The sequence below is a fragment of the Typha angustifolia genome, chromosome 1, assembly GCF_048772165.1.
Source record: "Typha angustifolia cultivar Huaian chromosome 1, ASM4877216v1, whole genome shotgun sequence".
Classification (NCBI taxonomy): domain Eukaryota; kingdom Viridiplantae; phylum Streptophyta; class Magnoliopsida; order Poales; family Typhaceae; genus Typha; species Typha angustifolia.
In genome coordinates, this window is record NC_133239.1 from 3,813,437 (window position 1) to 3,833,279 (window position 19,843).

General features: G+C 35.9%; 3 protein-coding genes and 1 non-coding gene across 8 annotated transcripts; 3 read left to right on the forward strand and 1 right to left on the reverse strand.

Annotated features, from left to right (window-relative positions):
• Positions 1 to 1,852: 1,852 nt before the first annotated feature.
• Positions 1,853 to 1,924, forward strand: TRNAP-CGG (transfer RNA proline (anticodon CGG)). Its single transcript has one exon. It is a non-coding gene; the product is annotated as a tRNA-Pro (tRNA).
• A 2,001-nt stretch (positions 1,925 to 3,925) lies between these two features.
• Positions 3,926 to 8,497, forward strand: LOC140766226 (rho GTPase-activating protein 1-like). 2 transcript variants are annotated; one of them, XM_073105706.1, is made up of 6 exons: positions 3,926 to 4,145; positions 4,261 to 4,674; positions 5,806 to 5,926; positions 6,020 to 6,139; positions 7,273 to 7,503; positions 7,720 to 8,497. In XM_073105706.1, the coding sequence occupies exons 1-6, from the start codon at positions 4,072 to 4,074 to the stop codon at positions 8,308 to 8,310; spliced, it is 1,551 nt and encodes a 516-aa protein (XP_072961807.1). In that variant the 5' UTR covers positions 3,926 to 4,071; the 3' UTR covers positions 8,311 to 8,497. The 2 variants fall into 2 exon arrangements, with proteins under 2 accessions (XP_072961807.1, XP_072961815.1); XM_073105714.1 differs by having other exon boundaries at positions 3,995 to 4,153.
• A 1,391-nt stretch (positions 8,498 to 9,888) lies between these two features.
• On the forward strand, positions 9,889 to 12,715 carry LOC140758322 (small ribosomal subunit protein eS25w). The gene is made up of 4 exons (XM_073094437.1): positions 9,889 to 10,036; positions 10,133 to 10,207; positions 10,303 to 10,437; positions 12,333 to 12,715. Exons 1-4 carry the CDS (start codon positions 10,034 to 10,036, stop codon positions 12,444 to 12,446), a joined length of 327 nt encoding a protein of 108 aa, XP_072950538.1. The 5' UTR covers positions 9,889 to 10,033; the 3' UTR covers positions 12,447 to 12,715.
• A 268-nt stretch (positions 12,716 to 12,983) lies between these two features.
• Positions 12,984 to 16,349, reverse strand: LOC140758307 (glucan endo-1,3-beta-glucosidase 14-like). Of its 4 annotated transcripts, none has more exons than XR_012104085.1 (4): positions 16,193 to 16,349; positions 14,061 to 15,091; positions 13,777 to 13,926; positions 12,984 to 13,290 (listed from the first exon to the last, which is right to left on the reverse strand). XR_012104085.1 is itself a non-coding variant. In XM_073094413.1 (3 exons), the coding sequence occupies exons 1-3, from the start codon at positions 16,263 to 16,265 to the stop codon at positions 13,870 to 13,872; spliced, it is 1,161 nt and encodes a 386-aa protein (XP_072950514.1). In that variant the 5' UTR covers positions 16,266 to 16,349; the 3' UTR covers positions 12,984 to 13,869. The 4 variants fall into 4 exon arrangements, 1 of the variants encoding a protein (XP_072950514.1); XR_012104083.1 differs by having other exon boundaries at positions 12,984 to 13,677; XR_012104084.1 differs by having other exon boundaries at positions 13,414 to 13,926.
• Between the last annotated feature and the right edge of the window lie 3,494 nt (positions 16,350 to 19,843).

The window sequence follows — 19,843 nt, forward strand, 5'->3', positions numbered from 1 at the left end:
CTTAATATTCCTACAAGAATCATGTGGTACTAGATGGAATCTGGGAATTTCCTGAAGGTACTTTGTAACCAATCATGGAATGCCAATGCAAGAAGTTCATGCAGTCTTGGCTGCAGAGGATCTACTGCCCTAATAAATTGGGGTTAGTAGAGATTAACCCATTAATACTTTGTAATTTTCTAGGTCAAGTATGGCTTATTTCTATCTTGGGTAGCCTAAAAGCCTCCTCAATTTATGGATGAGCAAGTAGGGGGTTGATGTAATTATGAGCCATGGGGAATTGTGCATGAGCATTGGAGTAAAAATCTTTGATCAGTCAAACCTGAGATCACTAGATGGTTTTTGGCCTCATCAACTACTAGTGATGGCAGAACTCTTCAGTAGACAGACTGTAGAATTAATTGTAGTAGTTGCCTCCTATGCCCAGAAATCTACAGAAGGTTATAAAAAGTCTAGCTTGATTCAAGATCATAAAGTTTCAGACTGAACTGAAGTCTGAGTTCTAGGTTAATTTCCATGTACAGATGATATTATCAGATTAAATTTCAACAGTCTCTTTCTTGTAATTCAGAGACTGTTGAGCATGTTGCATCCTATCAAGAGGTTAGAGGAGGTTTAAAAGCATGGTCTCCAGAAAAATTGGCTCTGATACTATGTTAGATTACTGGATATTTCAAAACTTAAGCTATTAGTAATGCACTAATAACATCTATTATGCCTTTACTATAAAAGAAAGCTCAATGTGGTTGCAACAACCATATGGACATCTTGAGCTTCTGCATTTAAGTTTCAGTTCGAAAAGGCAACATCTTCCATCGAAAACATTACAATTTCAGTGTTTACGCGTTTAAAGTTGATTTCTTTTATTTTTTATGACTGTCTTCTGAGACTTCACATAGTGATTGAAAACTAATTCCTTTAGAATCAAGTTGCAGATTTGTTTCATCTTAAGAGAAGCAGAATAGATCAAGTGTCTACTTGGTTTATAAATCCATTAGTTGTAATTTTTATATGGCATCAAATTTTTGGTGCAGATAACCAGATCATAGTGTGGTTGAGCAATGCAGGCATGAGGATGTTCTGGGAAACTCTATTTACAGCATCAACCTTCCATTGCAGTACTCACAATGTCTGAAGACAACCTACAGTGAGTATTCAATAAGGATACAATTATCTATGCAAATTTTCATTTCCCCATATATAAGAATAAATCTTCACAATATCTTAGATTGGACAATTGCAACAGAGTTTTATAGATTAATAAGAGTATATTTTGGTAGTTTCAGATAACTATAAAAAAATTATTCTTGCATCTAATCTATTACATAAATTCCTACCTTTCTCCTTCATCTACTTGGTAAATTATTTCGGGATCTATACTTAGATCTCCTGAACTGTTTACTGTTTTTACGCAAACATCTGAGTCGTCGCTCGTTAATACTTCAAATAAAACATCTCTGAAATGTATATTTTATTAGTTATCTATTTTAATTTTTATTAAAAAAAATATATCAAGCAACTGTCAGTGATTAATTTTAGGTTCTTTATAAACAATTTTACTATTATTTTAGATTAAAAAAAAGTTATAAGTAAGATGAATATTTGACATTTTATTTTTATATTTGTAATTAACCCAAAATATTTCTACTGGGAATTTATGAATGAAGTGATAAAGTGCATGTCTTATTAAATATGGTACAAATTTCTCTCCTGGATAAGTTCTTCATTGTTTGGTGGAGAACCTACTCACCTGAAAGGGAAGATTAATAATGAGTTAATGCCAAGGCTTTTAGGGCTTCATTAGGGAAAGGATTCAAATACAACCAAAGAATTATTTTAGCCTTTACGAAACGGGTGTTTGGTCTAGTGGTATGATTCTCGCTTCGGGTGCGAGAGGTCGCGAGTTCGATTCTCGCAACACCCCCCTACTTTTTTCAATAATATTTGCTGTAAAATTACAAAGAACACCTCGTCTTTTGGTTATATTATATATGGAATCATCCCTTTTTATTATTATTATTATTGACAAATTAATAAAGTCTATACTTTGTTTAAAAAAATATATAGCACGCCAAACATAAGGACATGATGGGATAGTTCGCCGATTTCGAATTATATTTTTATATTTCCTAAATTACTCTTATCTTTTTCTTTTAATATGATCTTTGAGATTAAAGAGAAAGTTCTAAATTCATTCATCTTATGACTTATATTCAGTATTTTAGAGGCTTGATTTAGTTCTATTATATTGATTTAGTTTTAGAGGCTTGATTTGATTCTATGATTAATTTAACATAATGGTTAGTTTTTTTTATAATAGAAGCTCATGAAGCAGAGAGATCTTCGACATTGAAATTTATCTTTTTAATTAGAAAATATTGTGCATATTCTTTTTTATAATTTATAAATCATAATATTATCAATGATTAGGATTTCCCAATGGTTAAGAATATAACTGCGTAACTATAATCTTTTATATATTACCACCTTAGGGTTAAAAACACAGATTGAATATCATCCGACAGAGGTTTTTCTGTCCATCTTGATATCCAAATTTAAATTTATATTTAAATAATCTAGTATGTGAATCAATATTCATGTATATCGACTAAGTCAGTATATAGCTAAGACACAAGGATTATTTTTTTTTTTAAAAGAAATGTATTAATTAACTTCCCCTAGTACAGAAGGCGTCGTTGATAGCAGCCAAAAGAGATATACAATAGGGTGGTAAGGATCCCTCCCAAGTACAATTGAAAGCCATATTCCTATCATAATTGCGAGCTAGTTAATTAGCCTCACGATAGATATAATATAAAAGTAAAAATAAAAGTAGATTAAAATACATACAGTCAGTCATTAATAATCATCAATAATAGTAGCAGCTGCCCAAGGTGCCTAATCGAGGTTCTTCAAGATATTTATAAAGAGCAGCGAATTGATTTCAATTATAAGGTAAGTGATTCCACACTGATTAAAAAAACTAAGAACCTCATGCAACCCATAATAAGATTGTCTTAGGCTGTCTAGCTGAGTTATTTGGGTCATATAGTTTGCTCACCACCAAATTCCAGCAAACAATCCTTGGAATAAGTCTCAACTTCCAAGTTCCAACCAAATATATATACAAATAATTTTCTCTTGAGAATATAATAACTGATGAGAAGCATATGCAATGCATGAGTTAATAACTGAAAAGATCCCCTGTTCATTAGCTGTTATATATATTATAATTATAATTATTTGGCCTCTCTAATAAGGATTTCATTTTTTGAGTGCCATTAGGATCGCACTTAAATGATTAAAATGACTCCTATTGTAGGAGTACTTTGTATTTATGATAATTCTCAGTAGAAGTTAAATAAAGATTCCAAAACAAATAATAAATCTTAAAACCCACTCAATGCCAACTTTAGCACTAATCCAATTAAATAAGTAATCTATAAATCTAAACAGTAAGCACTATTTAATGCATCATTACTGCTTTAAGTCCTTTTCTAAACCAGTGGCCATCCCATTATCAAAAGCTAATCGCAACTGAATAACTACCTAAAAGTGGTAATCCCTTGTGATCCTCATTTATATCCTCAACTATGACTTACTATCATACTCCCATTTCTTAAAAAAATAATTAATGCTTATAATCTACTTCTAAACTACTTAGAACTTAATAATTGACACCCTTACAACAACAAACAAGGTATAGAGTTATATTTTAGATAAATATGATTATTATTATTATTATTTTGACGCTTTAAATAGATAATAATAGATAGGGAGAGGAGAGTGAAAGAGAGAGAGCTAAGAACATTTTTATCCATTTAATTAGTTAATTAATTTTTGAGTAATTATTTTTTTCTAGTATTATAAAGTATGTAATTAACCCTTTACAGTTTAAACCCTCCTCCTAACTTTTAAAGATGGAAAGAAACAAAAAGGCTTACCCAAAAGAATCTCCATCGTCTTCTCTCCACTGGGCACTGGACCGTTCCTCCCAAGTTTGAAGGAGGGGAGTTTGAAGCAGAAAAAGTCTGTAATCATATATATTTATAATTTGGTCAAGCAAAAGTTATGATCCACACGACCTACCGCTACCACTCCCAATCCCAAATCCTTCCTTCAATCCAACTCCACAACAGCAAAAGGTTCTCAGGTTTGAAACCCATGATCTAAAGTTGGGAATTTTTTTTCCCTCTTTTTTTTTTTGTTTTTCTATTGCATTTGACCCACCCCACTCCTTTGAATCCTCCCTTTTGCCAGCCCAGCCATGACCCAAGTGCTTCTTTCTCCTTCCCACCTCCCTTCTTCTCCAAGTCCCCCCCTTTCTTGCAACTCGAGTGATATCTCACCGACCCATTTAGGCAATCAGGGATTGGGAGCAACGGTCGAAGTAGTGGAGGAGGACCCAAGAGAGGGGAGGAAGAGAGGAGCGGGAGTGGAGGAGGAGAAGGAGGAGGAATTGCCCGTGTTGGCGTTGCTCTTTACTTTGTTGAGGAAGTCCTTGTTGAGTTGCAAGACGGAGGGGGACGAGGAGGAGGAGAGCCGTTCGATGGAAATCGGATGGCCAACGGAGGTGCGGCATGTGGCCCATGTCACCTTCGATCGGTTCCATGGGTTTCTCGGGTTGCCCGTGGAGTTCGAGCCGGAGGTCCCTCACAGAGCCCCGAGCGCCAGGTTCGTTCTTTCTTCTTCTTCTTCTTGGTTGATTCACGATGTCTTAATGCATCTTCTGGGAGGAATTTTAAAGTTTTTGCAAAGTAAGAAGAGGAAGATTCTTCTTTTTTTTTCTTTTTTTGAATTGCTTCAATTTGATTAGTAAGAGTAAAAGGTCTGAATTTGGTGAACTGATAAAGTTTTCAGTGTCATGGATTTTTTTTTTAAAATTTCTTGAGGCACAAATGATGTCTATTTTGTGATGGGTAAATAAATTGTTAGTAAGATTCTTTCAATCATGCATAGATTATTGTGAGTTCTAATGCTATCAATGGAAGTTATGGAACCCACCTCTTATCTATTGTGTCAGCTTTGTCAACTTTGTGGTAGGTCCTTGTTTCTCTTCATTATTGCTGGAAGCTTGTTCCTATATCGTATTAAAGAACTGTGACCATTGTCTTTATTGATCCTTCTTCTTGAATTAAATTGCTCTATTTGTATAGCCGTACATCTAGTCAGGATTACATCTTTAGCTCTACTCCGGTGTGACATGCATGACACAGTAAATCTATTTGAGCTCATTACATTTTTTATAAGACCAGAGACCATCCTAGATTCTGTGGATAGTACGAAAAGTTCTTTTACATTGTTCAGCCAGATTGGTTGCACAATGGATAGTGAATTCTGGATCCCATCACGCCTTCAATCTTTTATTCAATCTTGACTAGTATTATTTTTCTTTATTCGTAAAGGTACCAATATTACAGTTAACATGCTTCCTGGTTGTTCTGCCAGTGTACCTCTATTACCACCTTTTGAAAATTTTCGAATAGTCATGCCTTGTCCTTTATTTGATAAGCATCTGTAGAATAATATGTACTGAAGAAGAGTCCTCTCAAACTCCACCATCTGATGGCTCTGTTGCAGCTGGGTCATGTTCTAGGGTTCAATCAGAAGGATATCCACAATTATGCAGATCTTTGGAGCTGTGTAACCAAATTCTTATAATGCATCATCTATTATATATTACTAGTTACTATTCACATAAACTTCCACTGGTCAGAAACACCCATATGGAATTTTAATCATTGGTTATTTCTTACTGTCTCATTATTAGACGTAGTTTGATTCATCATTTTTTTTTCCATGCAGTACAAATGTGTTTGGTGTTTCAGCCGAATCTATGCAGTGTTCTTATGATTCTAGAGGGAATAGTGTCCCAACACTACTTTTGCTAATGCAAAGACGTCTCTACGAGCAAGGGGGGCTTCAAGTATGACTGCTAATTTGCTATTGTTTCTTAATCTACTTTCTATGACTCCTTGATGCTTGAAAAGTAAATTGGGTCCTCGTTATATATATTCAGGCAGAAGGCATTTTCAGAATCAATGCGGAGAATAGCCAAGAGGAGTATGTGAGGGACCAACTAAATAGGGGAGTTGTGCCAGATGGCATTGATGTTCACTGTTTGGCAGGTCTGATCAAGGTAATTCTGCCAGCCCCTCCTCTCCACACAGGCATACAACACTCTTACTGATGTACTCTATATTATGGCTTGTGCACTGCAATTTTTGTTTCAGCTAACAAAATTTATTTCTTGACTTCCATGTTAATTTCCAATTAAATCATCAGTTCTGATTTCTTCTTGTCTTGTGGTTGTTTTGTTAGCTTGCATCAGCCTGTGCATGTTCTTTTTCCTCTCATCGGTTGACAAATACTCCAATCTCTTCTGTCAATGAAGAAGAGGATATAACTACTCCACCCTTTATTTAATCAAGGTTACCTATGTTGCCATTTCATATGTAGCTTTGGCAGTTGGTACCCATCATTAATTCAAGGATTCTATTTCTAATGATTGGCGAGGTTTAATCCTGCCTTTGGCATCAATTATCGACATGTTACTGACATATCAGAAAATTCCTCTCATTAATGTACCCAAAACAGAAAATTCAGTATAGTTACTGGCTTGTGTGAGTTTGTACTCTGGAGATCTGTTTTGATTGTATTTTGTGAATTATCCCTATCAGCCTCTTCAGAAAAGTCTTCTTTGCAAAGTAGGACAGGATCTTTTTCTGTTTGCTTTATTTTCGTTTATCTCCATTTAGATTTATTGTTTGGAGAAGTTAGTTTGAGATTGCTTAGGAAAGTCTAATGAAAGACAATACAGTTTGGAAGTACCTAACTCTGGCTGACACAAAGTTGGTCCTTACATTGCAAACGATGTTGCATTTTGATATAGCCCTTCACTCTTCATATCTGCAGCTTTACTTTGCAAGTCATGAATATGATATCCTTTTAAAATAGGAAGATTTGTGCTTGGGTGCTAAAGAAAATATGTATCAAACTGCAATAGGAAGACTTCCATTTTCCACGATATTGAAATTCAATAAATTGTCTCTGCAAGTTGAGTGCTATTGGCCAAATTTCTTGTACAGATATTTTCAGTAGCTTTATGGATATCATGGACTTACTTGTGTACAGATCGATAATTTTCACTATCTTTATGAATATATGTGAATCAATTTGCTTCTCATGTAATGCTTCTTTCATTAGGAAGATGACTTCTATAAGCTGTGATCATGTTATACTTGACGTACAATTTTCATTTCCCTTCTGTAGGCCTGGTTTAGAGAACTTCCTAGTGGATTGCTCGATTCTCTTCCACCCGAGGAGGTGATGCAGTGTCAAACAGAAGAGGATTGTGCTCAACTTGGCAGACGTCTTCCACCAACAAAAGCTGCTTTACTTGACTGGGCGATCAATCTGATGGCTGATGTTGTCTATGAAGAACAGAGAAACAAGATGAATGCACACAATGTTGCAACAGTATTTGCTCCAAACATGACACAGGTATGAAGGTTTTAGATTTGTCATTCCACTTTCTATTGTCTGGTTTGAACTTGAACGAAACATGTGTGGTTTTACCTTTTCTTCAGCTGATCATGATTCATCGCAATTCCACTTTATCTTGCCTTCCTGACATGCGCTTTTGTCAAATATCAGCTTATATATAGTTATATGTTATATATGTCAAACATTGACATCTACATTAATTGATAAATGCAGATGGCAGATCCTTTGACTGCTTTGATGTATGCTGTTCAAGTGATGAACTTTCTCAAGATGTTGATTATGAAGGCACTTAAAGAGAGACAGGAACCCAATTTAGAGGATTCTGGGATCACCCCTATCGACCCATCAGATGACAATGGCCATCAAAATCCTCAGATTCCTCTGGAGGCTTGCAGTGAAGAAGCACCAGAAAATGTTTTTGTTCATGAGGAACCAAATAGCACTACATACCTCCCTGAAGAAAATTCCCCTACTACTGAGTCAGCTGATACTTGTCATCCCCCTCATGAAAATGTCATCCCTGAAGGAGCTGAGACTCGGTGCAGAAATGAACCTTCTTCTGAGAATCTGCCAAGCATGGGCGGCTCAACCAGTGGCCCAGAAACAGCTGCTACTGGTTCTAAGTCAATTCAGTTAGATTACCAGTGGAACAAGACAGGCTGGTGTTCTGGCCAAAAAAGAGGAACAAGAAAGGTTAAAGGACAAACCACAGTTCGAGCAGCACTACCTGCTGAGAAGTCGAAAGGAACAAGCATTGTCAGCCGTATAAATACAAATCTAGAGCACATCGAATCATGGAGGTGAAATGCTTAAGTGGGTCTTTTGTTGTTGTATGACTGATGTGTATTTGCCGATAGAATTGAGTTGATTTATTTTGCATTTACTTCAGATTTCCTCTCTAGAGTATGATTTCATGTTTTAACAGATTATGTACTAACTGTTTCTTTCTGGTTTCTGATAACTGTTAGCAAGTGTTCTTGTTTCTATTGCATACCTGTTTACTCTTCTTAGTTTTAATTGACAAGCTAATAATGATGCATCTTTTATCATTCTTTTGGAGTATAATTTTCATATCTTATCATTCTTTCTGGGAAAACATTGTAACTTATGTAAGTTGAAGCACCATTTGAATTGCCTCAGGAGTTGACAGCAGCTAGTGACCAAGAAGCCCCTTTGCCTTCGATTTTGGCTAGAGCTTTGCTTGAAGATAACTATGTCACTAGACATTCAGTTTAAATTGGTGCTCTTTATTCTTTAATCTGCTATACTTGATGACAAAGTAATTTTTCTATAATTATTTATATAATTACTACTTCATTCTTTAAATATCATATTTATTATGGAATAAGATCAAACCAGGTTGGATAATAGCAATACAATATGCGTATCCATAATTTTTTCGGATACAAGTAGCAATGATGTCGGATATATTCGGTTCTTCATCATTTATTTCTTAGCTTTGTATAGTCGAAATATGTTTTATTATGATGAAGTGCATCAAAATTTATATATGACGATTGCGGCATAGAATTTATTATTGCAAATCGAAAAATTAAATGTAATTAAATTACAAAAAAAAATTCTCTCTTATTGAATAGGAGAGTTGAGGAATGAAATATGAGAAATTTTATGTGAATTAAGAAAAATTAGAGAATAGTAATTCGAGGTTGATATTTAGTGAAGTTATTATGTCACTAATAAAGAAGAAAATAAGATGGAAGGAAGCTGAGTTGGTGTCACTAATATTAGAAAATATTAGTTATTTTTAATTGAATATTAATGAAAAGAGGTTAGAGATACACTTAGGTAATTAAACCAAATAGAAATCAGGTGTTACTTCTTAGTCTATACTTATTTTGCTTTTATAGTATTTTTTAATTATTTATATTTAGATAGTATTATTTTAACCCATATTCATATGGCAATTCAAATATGAATGCAAATTCTTGGAATCTAACTTAAAATATCAAGCTTGAATTGAATTGAAAAGATTCAATTCGAGCCTGAGCCGAGCTGTGGCCTATTTGAGCAGCATGATAAGCATATTTAAGCCTATTTTAAATGAAGCTTAATTCAAGTCTAAATCTAGGTAGAATCAGACTTGACTTAGAATCTCTAGCATAAATCAACTTTAAATTAAATCTTAGAGAGTCCACACTTAATAAAATAAAATTAAACATATAACAAAATTAGAATTTATTTATTAAATTGAGCCTTATTGAGTCGAGCTCAAGCTCGGCTTGGAATTATTTTATATATAAGCCGTGCTTGATCGAGCCGAGCTTGAGCCGGCTAGATTATTTTTTAGAGCCCTAATTGACTTCATGTATCATTAATTATGGATCAATTTGTTTTCCTACGGGAACTCAAGTCCGTTTCATTAGTTTTATGTAACCCTAGTGTCTCTCTCTCTCTCTCTCTGTGTATATATATATATATTAGATCTTCTATCTCTCACTCCCCCGCCGCCGCCGCCGCTTTCTCATATCTCATCTTGGTACCGAAACCCTAAACGTGCCCCGTCGTAATGGTAAGATTCTCCCTCTCATCTCTCTTGTTCTCCCTTGGACTTACCGAACGTCAATGGTAATTCGATCTCTAATCTTTGCTTTGATTCGTGAGCCAGGCGCCGAAGAAGGATAAGGCTGCTCCCCCGTCCTCGAAGCCGGCCAAATCCGGCGGAGGGAAGCAGAAGAAGAAGGTGATGCGATGTTTCTTGTGTTAGGGTTAGGGCTTAAGGGGGTTTTTGTTTTTGTCGTTGCGTTGCTCAATGGTTTGAGGGTTTTTGGGTTGCAGAAGTGGAGCAAAGGAAAGCAAAAGGAGAAGGTGAACAACGCCGTGCTTTTTGATCAGGCGAGCTACGATAAGATGCTCACTGAGGTCCCCAAGTACAAGCAGATCACTCCGTCTGTGCTGTCTGAGAGATTGAGGGTAAACATATTTGGACTTTCTCTAGAATTTGCTCTTTGTTTACCTGAATATCTTTAGATTGTCGTTATGGGTAAATTTGTGAAATTGTGCTTGTGATTCGTTTGCTTGTTTGCGTTGTTGGTCATAAAAGGTCAATCTTGTTAGGTCGTGTCATTTTATTTCATGACGACAGTGTATTAATATGGTAAATCATACCATTAAATCTGTTAGATTTTTCTTTCAGCCTTGTAGATGATTATGATTACAATTCATGAAAAATACACCAACGAAGAAATAAAGCTAATATTGTCTCCCACCCTTTTCTCTTTTGGGGCTGGCAGGGTGTGCTTATGGGCACAGTATTGAGTATCTTTGATTTGCTGGTTGAAGAGTCTCTCTGTCTTTACATCAGTAATGTAGAAAATGATTATCAAACTGATTGTAATGGAGGAGTGTAAAATTGATGCCCTTTCTATGAATTGTATTTGCCCTTTATGGCAATATACATTATTCTTTACTGTGGATATAATTAATTGAAATACACTGGAAATTTTCTGGAACTTTAGTGAAGTCATTGCCAATTTCATTCTTTGTGATCTTAAGTCTCCTTCTGATTACCTCCTGACAGTCCTATACTGATCAGGAGATATTGTTCATCGCTTGTTGCTAGTTGTATTGCATTTTAATCTGTAATATAGGAGTTTTAGTCTTATGTTGGTTGTTCTGGTGGATTGATAGAAAACATTTTTTTGACATTTTTGAGTTCCATTGTTAATTTTGTCAGTCTTGATTCATGTAGCTAAAAGGTAAAAAGAATAGGAAAAGCTACTAAGAACAAAGTGAAAGTTGTGGTTTATTATTTGTTTTTTGTTTTTTGAAGTTCGTTTCAGGTAAGGTATTACTGTCTACTGTGGCATATGTAGAGAGTCAGGATTTGCTCTTACCCCTCAAATATGACTCCTACAATAAAGAAGCCCCTCCCTAATGACGTTACAAATAGACCAACAATCGGGTGTGAATATATTACAAAGTATAAGAACATGTCTTTCAAAATTCATGAACAGTTGAATTAGCATTTGATTTCTGCCAGAAACCGGTAGAGTATGCCAAAATCTCATGGAAAAGCCAACAAAAACAATAAAAGGATTGCAAGGAATATGTTGAGAAAATGTGATTCTACTTAAGTCGCATTTTGTTAGAAGTAAAAAAAAAAATGCCATAACCCTAAAAAATTTGGATCTATCCTTCTAGTTCATAATTTAACTGTAAAATCTTGTTTGTATGTAATCATTTCCCTGCGCTACTGTTATAACAAATTTGATAAAGTTAAGCTGGTCGGCGTTAAAATTTTCTTTTGATAATTTTTATTTCTTTGTTACCTTCAAAATTTTGCTACAAGAGAAATGACATTTTTGAATATTCAATGGTCAAACCTATCAACCTGATGCCCAAATTATATAGCTAACATATAAAGCTCGTCCAAATTTTGCTTTATCTTTTTTAAGTGTCAGCTGGCATTGTAATCAAATATACCTCTTGTCTGATGGTTGCAAACAACATATCCCATTTCTACACTTATTCCAAAATCAAAAGTGTAATAAGATTAAAATTTCATTTGCTTGAAAGAGTTTCTGTTATTCCTTCAATATTAGTTTTCATGTGCATTTCAGTTGGCATTCACTCGAGAGCAATCTGGTGTATGCCAGTATGGAAAGAATGAGTTAACTATTCTGATAGTAGAACGAAGAGTAGACATACAAACTTGTGTTTGGAAATCCTTTTGTATCATAAACTATGGAATTTCTACCAAGTTTACGGCATATACTCTTTAGAATTATCTTCAACCAAGTATTTGTGTGTTAATATTCTTTGTCTAGTTGTATTCTTTCTTATTGTCTGCTTTTGTTTGTTTTCAGATCAATGGATCTCTTGCCAGAAGGGCAATAAAGGATCTAATGGCAAGGGGTGCTATCCGGATGGTAGCTGCGCATTCCAGCCAGCAGATTTACACGAGAGCTACCAATACCTAGATACATACTGGAGCCGACGCCGCCTCCAGTAGGTTTTCCAGGGTCATACTCAGGACGAGCTGTCTTGGCTGCTGATGTTAACCTATTACCCTAGCTGCTTCTAGTATATTTTCCAGGGTCATACTCGCTGTCTTGGCTGCCGATGTTTACCTTTTCCCCTAGTGGTAGCTAGTTATGGTTACTTACTGCTTGTTTTACAAACCATTTGAAGATAATTTGTTCTTGCATCAGCTAAATCAATTTTAAATTTGACTCGGGCTGTTGACTTAGCTGGAAGATGGTCATTTTATTAGTTGAATGAAGAATTTTTGCACTGAAGTGATACTGAGTTGCACATAGAAAATGAGTATAGAATATTGTTAGTTACCACAAGGATATATCGTTTGCATGCTAAAAATTCATAATTGCTCTGAATGCAAACTTTTATTCAGAGTATTACGAAGGCAAACTTTTAATGGTGGAAATTGTTGTAACCTTATCTAAAGAGTGATAACTACTGTAACTGCCTGATGATCCAAAATAAGGTGCAAGATAGCATATACAAATTTACTGGTACCCTCTGTTCATGTTCTTCATATGAATACAATGCTTATAAACTTCAGGATTAATTATAAACTTTTCTAGCAAAATGCATAAAGCTCTATAACTTAGCATTCACTGTTGCTGCAAGTTGGATTATGCAAAAAAGAAATAATTTGCAGGTCCATCTAATTTCTTTTTCAGTCAGTCCTACTCTAAATCAAGCTGGAGTCAGTCTATGCTGCCAAGCACAAGCAAATGGGCAGCGTTCTGCTGCAGATGGATATACACTTTTGAATGCATTCTGAATCTTTTGTAGGATGCCCTGCAAGAAACATTACACGTCTTTGATGGTTATCTTAGAAAAGTGATAGGGAAAAAAGGATTGCATAACTATAATTAATAGAAGGATCTTTTGAAAAAGAAAAGGAAAGGACTGTTAACTTACCTCTTCCCAATTATAAGTGCAATTCTAATGTACAATATAAGCAGTAACTAGCATTTGCCAAAATAATGATCCTGGAGGAAAGGATTCCAACTCTTCTAAAAAAGCAAGTAGAAAGAAAGGTAAAGGAGGGTGCAAAAGGGGCACCAAGGATAATAGGACACTTCCATATGGATGCTGAGGCATGATCTTTGAAGATAGAGAATGAGGTGACAGACGACCTACTTCCTAAGCACCATTAAGATTGGTAATTCCACCACTGCATTTCTGAATAGTCCTTAACAAAAGTTACAAAAAAATGGAGCAAAAAGAATCAAGAAAGGAAAGTAGATAACAGATATCGATACTTTCAATCAACTAGTTTACCTTATGACCTCATAGGAGAATCTCTGGCTGCAAAATAGAGCATCAATCATTTGTCAGCTCTTTGTCCACTTCCATCATTCTGAGCATATGCTTTCAAGCTAAGATCAAAGCTGCTGACGCCAATATGAAAATGCCATATAAGGGCGCTACCTGCAGGAATAAGTAACGAGATGAGATCAATATATATGGTCATAACATAACAGCTATATATAATACCCACCACCCAACTTATCTGTGAAGTATGACAGAACTTACTAAATGGAAGTTGTAAGTTGAAAGTTTACCATTAGTTTAAAAGATGATGATGACATAGGTGGAAGATACCCATGCAATCCTATATTGTAAACAGGAGTGCCATCAGGATAGAACAACCCATAATTCCTCTCTGAGGTTGGCCCTGGTTTTAAATCCTCGTTAAATAAGGCGAAAACATAGATATCTACAGGTACTGATGGCTTCAATGGTGTGCTTTGATTCATTGCTATCCTCCGCAACAAATTCCCATTATAAATTGCAGCATTCTCTGGAGTAGCCCCCGTCTCATCTGGATCCCCCTTGGATGGCCACCCAGTCTCTGATATCTTAACATCAATATCTGTGTGCCCCATTGCTTGGATTGCAGAATAAACTGAATCAAGCTGAGCATAAAGCATGTTATCATAATTCAGCCTTGTGATTGGATCGGTTACACCTGAGTTGGGTTGGAAGAGGACATAATCCAGTGGCACACTACCAGGGTCAGCTTTGTATGCGAAATAAGGGTATGCATTAATAAGGAATGGTGACTTAGTCATGGAATGGAAGTTGAGGAGGGGCTGGATGTACTGCCCAATATCCTGGCGAAAAGAACCTGCAGATGGAGGATAGGAGTTCCCTAAGATATCAAGGGAATGTGCGGTGGTGACATTTACTTGTTTATCCAATCCAAGAGAAATGAGAGCTTGATACACTGATTGCATTGCTACTAGAAGGTTCGCCTTCAGAACTGTATCATTGCCAGTGAAAACCTCATTTCCAACAGTGATGCACGTTATGCGCGTATGTGGAAGGTAAGGCTGGATATGTTGCTGGAGCCATGCTAAGGCTTTCGTTGAGTCCGTCATCATCGACACGTTTTCGTTGCCAATACCGACAATGAACTCGACATCGGTGTTGAGGAAGGCACTCAGGACATTCTGATCGGCATCGTAGAGCTTTACTCTGTCGATGTTGAGCGATTGAAGCATATGTGCTACTCGGTTTGGAGATGGAAGATTGTTGGCAATTTGCCCATAGTTGATTCCTACTGTTACACCAGTTGTTTGAACAATTTGACCTGCAAGAGAAAGGGGCCTTGAAAGTTGAAATCACTGTTTCATTGCAAAACAAGCAAATACCAACTCAGATTGAATTCTTCTGTATTTTGCCATCAGATATCTCACTATGATTTACATAATTTCACCTTACAAATATAGAAATAGAACAAAATTTTATCAAGAAAAGGGTTTATGTGCCATTGAAAACAGTAGCTTGGTTCAAAATCCACCATTAAAAAGATAGCTAAGAAAAGTTACGATTCTTGGTTGACACCAACATTTCTTTATCCTACAGTCTGTACAAAACTTCCAACACCCCACATGATCATGTGATATTGGCGGTGATGGAAAGTACAGTATATATTCTTTTAAAGCTTTAAATTATTCTGACACTGGGGTACCAAATCCAGTTTAAAAATCCAAACCCATCACTAAGCAATCCTAGTTCATCTGGCCGAAACTCAAAGTCTAAAACCAAAAGACAAGATACACCTTCATCACGACTCTATATTGAATTATTGTTGATTACTCAATTAGTTAAACACAAGGAAATGGTTGGCATTATAGTCTTCGAATGATATCCCAGTGATCGAGGCAATTTCTTTAGGGAAATCTAGCGGGCACAAAGTTTCATTGATTCGTTGATAATGAGCTGATACACAAATTAAGAAGAAAAATAGAACGACGACTCTTTTAATACAAACCTGACACTTAGTTACAATAGTAAAACAATGGTTCTATTAACCCTTATGACATAAACAAAATACAAACAAGAAACACGGCCCATGGCTTATAGTGCCTAAAATTAGCGGTTGTTTATGGTTCAACTGGGACCCCCCCCCCCCCCCTAAGTTCCTACTATAATCTAAAACTTGGAGTACGTCGGAGCAATGATGTAATCGAATGAAAGCAACGGAAGAAAAGGATCAAATTAGAGATTTATGATGTTTTGGGGTCACCAGACGCTAGCTCCAATCTCAAATAACACGTCAAGACATTTCCAATGCAGAGAGACGAAATCAAAAGAAGAAGAAGAAATGGGAAGAGAGAAATCAAGTCAAGTAGTCGATATGATTGCTAAAAGATCAAGAGAAAGCAAGAGATAGGGTTTTATTATATACCTGAGAAGAGAAGAGAGAGGTGGAGGAAGGGAAGGAGAAGGAGAAGGGAATGAACGCTACGCGTCTCCGCCATTAATCCAACTACCCTCCTGTTTCGATTCGATCCTCTCTGCCCGCTGCCGACTTCCCACTCGTACTCTTCTTGCCTTTTAAGAATCTGCGTGCGTAGGTGGAGGGAGGAGAGTTCTCACGACGCTCACTTCATCAATACTGACACGTGTCATCCCTGATTTATTTCCTAGATTTAGTAGTAGTATATCGTCGTGTAATAAAACTTAAAAATATTATATATATATATATATATATATATATATATATATATATATATATATATATATATATATATACCACTTGGTAGTTTTAAAAAGGTAGAAATAATTTTCTATTAAAACTGTAACATTTGTGTATTTTAATCCCGTTGTAAAAAAAAGGGTAGAATGAGATAAATTAAATTAGATTTTTTTTTTGGTTCCTATATATTTTGTTAATCAAATGGATAAGATTTTTAAGATTCACATCCCATCCGTCTTAATGACGTGATTATAATGGGATAGAATTGGAGATAGCGATACATCCCCAATCCAGTGGTGACGAAAAGGGCAGGGTGTCAACCGAAAATAACAGTCTTCCACTAGGAGGCCAAAGAAAAGGATTAGAGAGAGAGAGAGAGGGGTGACGCCTATGGGATGGGATGCAAGTGGTTGGCCAACGCAGGATGACGGGGGTCCAACTAGATTGCACGTGTCATGATTCCAGCTCCCCATTCCAGTTTGGACACCCCAGTCTGAATGCCAACACATCTCCCCCTCCTCTTTGATCACTTTCTACTAAGATCACACATAAGGTACCAAGATTACCTAAAGAGAACATTGACAATATATAAATTTAAATTATATTAAAAATAAAATTTTGATTTTATTTAAAAAAATTTAGTTTATTTTCTTCTTAGTTATTGCGGAGTGAACTTAGTTAGCAGTAAAAAAAGATAAAAAGAATATATTTAGTTATTAGCTATCCTGAACTCAAAACAAACTGTTTGGACGGTTTATATCCAGTTTAGGGTTTGTTCTAGTGTCATACTATTTTCCACTACTTTCTTTATATATTAGAGTAATCACTAGCTTGTTATGAATGGAATTGTTTGCCTAAAAGCTAGCTTTCCCCATAAAAAAGAAGAAAAAAATACTAAATCTATTTTAGGGTTTGGATGTAAATTAAGTGGGTCGGATAATATAAGCCACCCTCTAGGATTGGGCTCTATCATCTTGCGACACATTCTGCGACACTTATATAATTCTCGTGCACAATTACTATAAGGAGAAATTGAACCAAAGATAGGCTTTTTAGCAAAACAGAGCTTTTTGATATCTAGTTACTAAATTGAGTACATGTTCTCACAGGAACAGAGCACCCTCAGGTTCCCTTATCTTCCATATTTTACTTTCCAGATTCGCCAGCATGATACCCCCAAAACCTTTCCAGGGGTTGCCTTCATCACCCCTTTCTCATGTCCTAACTTCTTTTTTTTCCCCTAGTCAAAAGAGAAGATGTATAGTGTAACCTGGCAAAAAGCAAAGAAAACAAAATTGTACAAAGGATTTAGCTAATTCATGATCAATCTGGCTCCAAGAAAGATACAAAATTGATCAAATCTGTAATCTTACTATCCTTTCCACTAGGTTTCAGTAGCTCAAATCATCATCCACATGCTGTGTTCTTAAACCAACCATATTGTATAGCAAGGACAGAGGCAGCATAAGCTTCTTATTCTGACGATTGTGCACTTCTTTTTCTATCATAATCAATGATCTTTTCCAGCTTTATGCAAGCCCTATCTTTGAAGCCTGTCCTGTTGCGAAAAAAGTTGCCCATTATTGCGCTCAACTCGGAGTTCTTTCGGCGATCTCATCAGCTGCTGCAATATTCTTGAAAGATAATTCTGGGCTTAGAAATGGACAGCAGTGATCCCACAACCTATATCCAGGTCTTATGCTAATCATGCAAACACATCAGACAGATTCACTGTTATCCACAGACACGATGATATCAGACAACTCCACTTAAATTTAACGTAAAAGAGTATATTATATACTGAAGAAGAGAAATAACCAGCATCTACTGTTTCCTGTATGTAGTATAATTAGTAGAGACTCAAATTCTTCATGGGTCTAGATGATGCAATCAGAGGTGTTGTACTCTTCACAATTTGTAATCAAAAGTCAAGAAAGATTCTATTTGACAGAGCAATGGAACAGGAGACATTGACGTCTGCAGAGTATGACTGCTCCAAAGCAGTGGTCTCAGCGGAATACGGGGTTCCATCATTGCAAACAGTGGTCTCAGCATGTATATCGAAATCACGAAGAAGAGGCTCAGTTACCTTCAAAAAGGCAAATTACTCTAACTGATCAATCTAAATGCTACCAGAAAAGTATCTGGTCTGCCAGTGTTTTAACCTCAATCTAAGTACATGTTGTCAGATTAAAAATAAATAAATCTGGTCCTCCAGGATGCTTCTTAAAAGATGGAAGCAACTTTTGTCTGTCTCAGAAAAGAAGTTTCTATTAAGAACCATCAGCATCAGGCATCTAACAAACTCTTAACGATTGCCGCATTTTAGAGTAATCTCTCATGGCTTGTTAGAGAGCAAAGAACAAGCAAAAAAAATATATTCTTCAAAAGCATGAGTTCCAAAAAGGGACTTCTAATAAAGTCTGTCGTCCCTTTCAATTAATATTCACTCTCAACTTAGAAAAACATCCTCACAATTCAAAGATATCTCTGCTATCATACTTCATAAGAATTTAACAGAGTGTAACAAAATAAATTGTTTACACAAATGGATTCAGTCTCCACCATAGTATTGTGATTTATGATTGTGTGGCCTTCTACGGTTCCTCATACGCAAACTCACCTTATCTCGACACAACTACTATTCCAAACACTATACTTAAAAAATCACCACAACTGTCCTCCTGAATAATAATAATAATAATAATAATATTCCTCTGCAGAAGGTCCAACCTCCTCATCCTATCCTCCTTTTCCAGTCTAAACAAGATGATTCCATCTCACGAAGAGAAGGTGTTGATATTATCAGACCGTTTCGCTTTTCAGCAAGAGAAGGATATTGTAGTGCTATCACATTTTAAAATCAACCATATTCTTGTATATGCTTATGAAGTACAACTGGAAATCCACCAAACGGAACCTTGGAGAAGGAATTTGCTCATCCTCTTGGGAGCTTTCTGCCCATATAGATCCAGCACCACATCTATCCCATCCCCACTAAAAAATTAAAGTCAGAGATGGTCCCCACTAAAAAATGTTTCGAAGCCATGCGTGAAGTTCAATATGTTCACTTTGACATTGATCATGCCGTAGAGCACCCTTACTATAAGCGAGAAATGATAAAGATCAACTGATCTAAAGTATACCACTCTAGCCAAAAAAAGGCCACAACTATTTTGGAGCTCACCAGAAACAAAATAAAGGAATCTAAAACTGGAACAGTGAAGAATGAATATGTTTTTCTTATGAATCTATTCACGTATCTGCATAAACCATCTATGATAGATTGTGACAGTAGGAAAAAGATCATGATTAATTGTAGAACCAACATTGCTTGTCAGACTGTATATATCTGAACAA

What these genes read in the sequence shown, in the direction of transcription:
- LOC140766226 (XM_073105706.1), top strand. Translation starts at nt 4,072, where the DNA reads ATGATCCACACGACCTACCGCTACCACTCCCAATCCCAAATCCTTCCT. An exon ending in CAACTCCACAACAGCAAAAG is followed by an intron (nt 4,146 to 4,260) that starts GTTCTCAGGTTT and finishes CCCTTTTGCCAG; the next exon opens with CCCAGCCATGACCCAAGTGC. An exon ending in GTTTGGCAGGTCTGATCAAG is followed by an intron (nt 6,140 to 7,272) that starts GTAATTCTGCCA and finishes TCCCTTCTGTAG; the next exon opens with GCCTGGTTTAGAGAACTTCC.
- LOC140758322 (XM_073094437.1), top strand. An exon ending in GAGGGAAGCAGAAGAAGAAG is followed by an intron (nt 10,208 to 10,302) that starts GTGATGCGATGT and finishes TTTGGGTTGCAG; the next exon opens with AAGTGGAGCAAAGGAAAGCA. An exon ending in TGCTGTCTGAGAGATTGAGG is followed by an intron (nt 10,438 to 12,332) that starts GTAAACATATTT and finishes GTTTGTTTTCAG; the next exon opens with ATCAATGGATCTCTTGCCAG.
- LOC140758307 (XM_073094413.1), bottom strand. Translation starts at nt 16,265, where the DNA reads ATGGCGGAGACGCGTAGCGTTCATTCCCTTCTCCTTCTCCTTCCCTTC. An exon ending in CCTCTCTCTTCTCTTCTCAG is followed by an intron (nt 15,092 to 16,192) that starts GTATATAATAAA and finishes TTTCTCTTGCAG; the next exon opens with GTCAAATTGTTCAAACAACT. An exon ending in CATCATCTTTTAAACTAATG is followed by an intron (nt 13,927 to 14,060) that starts GTAAACTTTCAA and finishes TTATTCCTGCAG; the next exon opens with GTAGCGCCCTTATATGGCAT.